General features: G+C 34.4%; 1 protein-coding gene across 1 annotated transcript; it reads left to right on the forward strand.

Moving 5' to 3' along the window:
* The first annotated feature begins 473 nt into the window (after positions 1-473).
* LOC129899821 (uncharacterized) lies at positions 474-1,340 on the forward strand. The gene has a single exon (XM_055974830.1). The coding sequence runs from the start codon at positions 474-476 to the stop codon at positions 1,338-1,340; it is 867 nt and encodes a 288-aa protein (XP_055830805.1).
* Positions 1,341-2,705: the final 1,365 nt, after the last annotated feature.

A 2,705-nucleotide genomic window follows, 5' to 3' on the forward strand; every position in this document is an offset into this window, starting at 1 on the left:
AAAGTGATATGATTTTCCAACTATACCCTTTGAATTAAAGAACTATACTTTTTAATAATGCTTAATTATGGGTAATTTAGTAGACTATATATTTTATTTATTATTTCTTAATAGGTGTGAAATGAGATAAAACTAACATTTATTTTGTTACAGAGGGAGTAAAACCAAACAGTTTTGGTCAAATTACATTCCTCGTGTTATAAGTTCAGTGTGATCACTAATAAATTTAGATTAGATTTAGTTAATCTAATTAGCTTTTCCTTTGTGCTAGTAAGTTGTGAAGTGCCACTTATTCTACATGATTGTGGGAAAAAGAAATCTTACTCTTCCAAGGCTTGGATTCTTGAAGTTCATATTTTGGCTCTACAGATAAGAACTTATTGAAAGCCTTGGTCATATATAAGGATTGTGTTAGTACTCACATTAAAAAATAAAATAAAAAATAGGCATATTTTGAGAGTACTCTTTCAACAATGTCATCTGGGATTTCACTTGAAGACCTTCATTTGTTCCACAAAATTGATAGAGAAGTGTTCACTCGACTCGTTGTGTACCTATGTCGCAATCCAGCAGAGTCACTTTTGGTTGTGTCTATGTGGCTATGGTTTGAAGAAGAACATCTACCAAGCATAATTGACAAAATGGTAAAGTTACCTAATGAAATTGTAAATAAGTTGGCTGAAGAAGGTGCTACTTGTTTAAAATGGATCGAATCGAAGGTTCCCCCCTCTGTTCTTAATGATGCAGGGGATATGCCTCTTACTTCTATAATATTGAAAAGAACAGTTTCATTCAACATGTTTTACCAACAAAGGTTCACAATGATAAGTGGAATTAAGGCATTCTTGAACAAGGTGTGTGCAATTATATTTGCTGACATTTTACATCAAACTATTCCAGGACAATCAAGAATCCGTCTGAATTCCCCTATTCTTATTCCTGGATTCCCTCATCCAACATTTGGTCCTATAACAGTTGTTCCAAGATCCTTAGATTCAATAATTCCTAGCAAAGGATTATGGGGCTGGTCAATAAAAAATGATGCACAAGTGGATGATAGGACTATGTTTTTAACATTTTCAAGGGGATTTCCTGTTACTGAAGGTGAAGTGAAGGAACTATTCAATTCTTGCTATGGGGTTAATTGTGTTGAGCAAGTTCATATGGTGCCATTGACGTCTTCATCAGATCATTCTCTCTATGCCAGAATGGTTGTGCGCGATGTTTCAACCATTGATCAGATTTTATGCAGCGGATCAATTGCTAAGTTTAGGATTAATGGTAAACATGTTTGGGCAAGGAAATATGAACGTAGAGAGCACCTTGATAAATTTAATTAATTACTATAGGCATATGATGCTAAACTATAGATTAAATTTCAACTATAGAAGAACTACTCTACACATGTGATGAGTGTTAAATATATTAAACTTTCTACTCCTGTGATTTTCCAGTTACTAGTTGTGCTCTTTTATAATAGTTGTTTTTTATATTTGCTTCTTGGTACAAGCCCATCCCACTTTTGGATTGCTAGAATAATAACCATGAAGCAAGAATAGCAGAGCGGGTACCTTTGATCGCAAAGAAAACCGTTATAATTATCACCAAAAAAATTTGTCCCAAGTCCACTTTGAATTACTAGAAAACAAAGTTTTGATTCCACAAACTAGATGTCTTTAGTTTGTGTGTGCTGTTTAGGAAGATAATAAGAAACTAGAAATTCTTGTTCTCATACCTCTGGAATAATGCGTATGGTTCCTCTTAATAGAGGAAATAAGACAGTTATAGGAAAAACCACTGCATTGTCTTAGGTATTGTTAGTGTTAGAGTGGGTTATAACTACTATGTAACTTCCCCCCACTCTTATCATCATTAATCGGGTCGGGTTAATCCACATGAGTCACCCATTCAACATAAATATTCAACATCTCCCACTTCCTACATGATTGACTAGTCCCAAACCAGCACCATGCTAATAGCACACAATAGTTCATACTAACAAATAGTTTGTGCACTCTGTGAGCATCAAGAGCTATTTCTTCTAAGGTTTTACATGAGCTTCGCGTAGGAATCCAATCATATATCGAAAAGAGTTCACTGCTAATATGAGGATCTTATTACTCGCATTACTCCATGCATCATTCACTACTTCAGTAGTTATTTATCTGATTCATCATCCTCTAAAGAGGTGAACTCAAGTTCATATTTAACTTTATATCCACAATCATACTCTTATGGTAAATGTAATGGACAATCCGTGTATATAAGTTAAATTATTGATTTTAATTGTCTTTTATTTCTACTTGAATCGATCTCTTTCAAATCAACTACTTTCCTAAACATGTACTTCACTGTTGAATCACTCATGACAATTATTGACATGCTGAAGTAGCAACACCGATTGAAACTTCAAAAAACAATCAAAGGCAAAAGGGTATTTCAATGAAAAGTTAATGCAACTTTTTGAGGTCTCACACAATGAAGAAGCAGAGATCCATTCTTTCATCGACCCACTGGTCGCTAGGGCACATATGTATGAAACACATGCTATGGTGTTCTCACTTTCTATTGATGCATGTGTCTCATTCTTTTACTCATTAATACCATGCAAACTCTGGTGTAGACATCTCTAGATGTCAAACCCAAGTTTCTTTATTTACTGACCCTCAAACCTATCTTCTTAGAGAGACTCACATCTCGCTTAC

This window comes from Solanum dulcamara, chromosome 8, assembly GCF_947179165.1.
Source record: "Solanum dulcamara chromosome 8, daSolDulc1.2, whole genome shotgun sequence".
NCBI classification, from domain to species: Eukaryota; Viridiplantae; Streptophyta; class Magnoliopsida; order Solanales; family Solanaceae; genus Solanum; species Solanum dulcamara.

What these genes read in the sequence shown, in the direction of transcription:
- LOC129899821 (XM_055974830.1), top strand. Translation starts at nt 474, where the DNA reads ATGTCATCTGGGATTTCACTTGAAGACCTTCATTTGTTCCACAAAATT.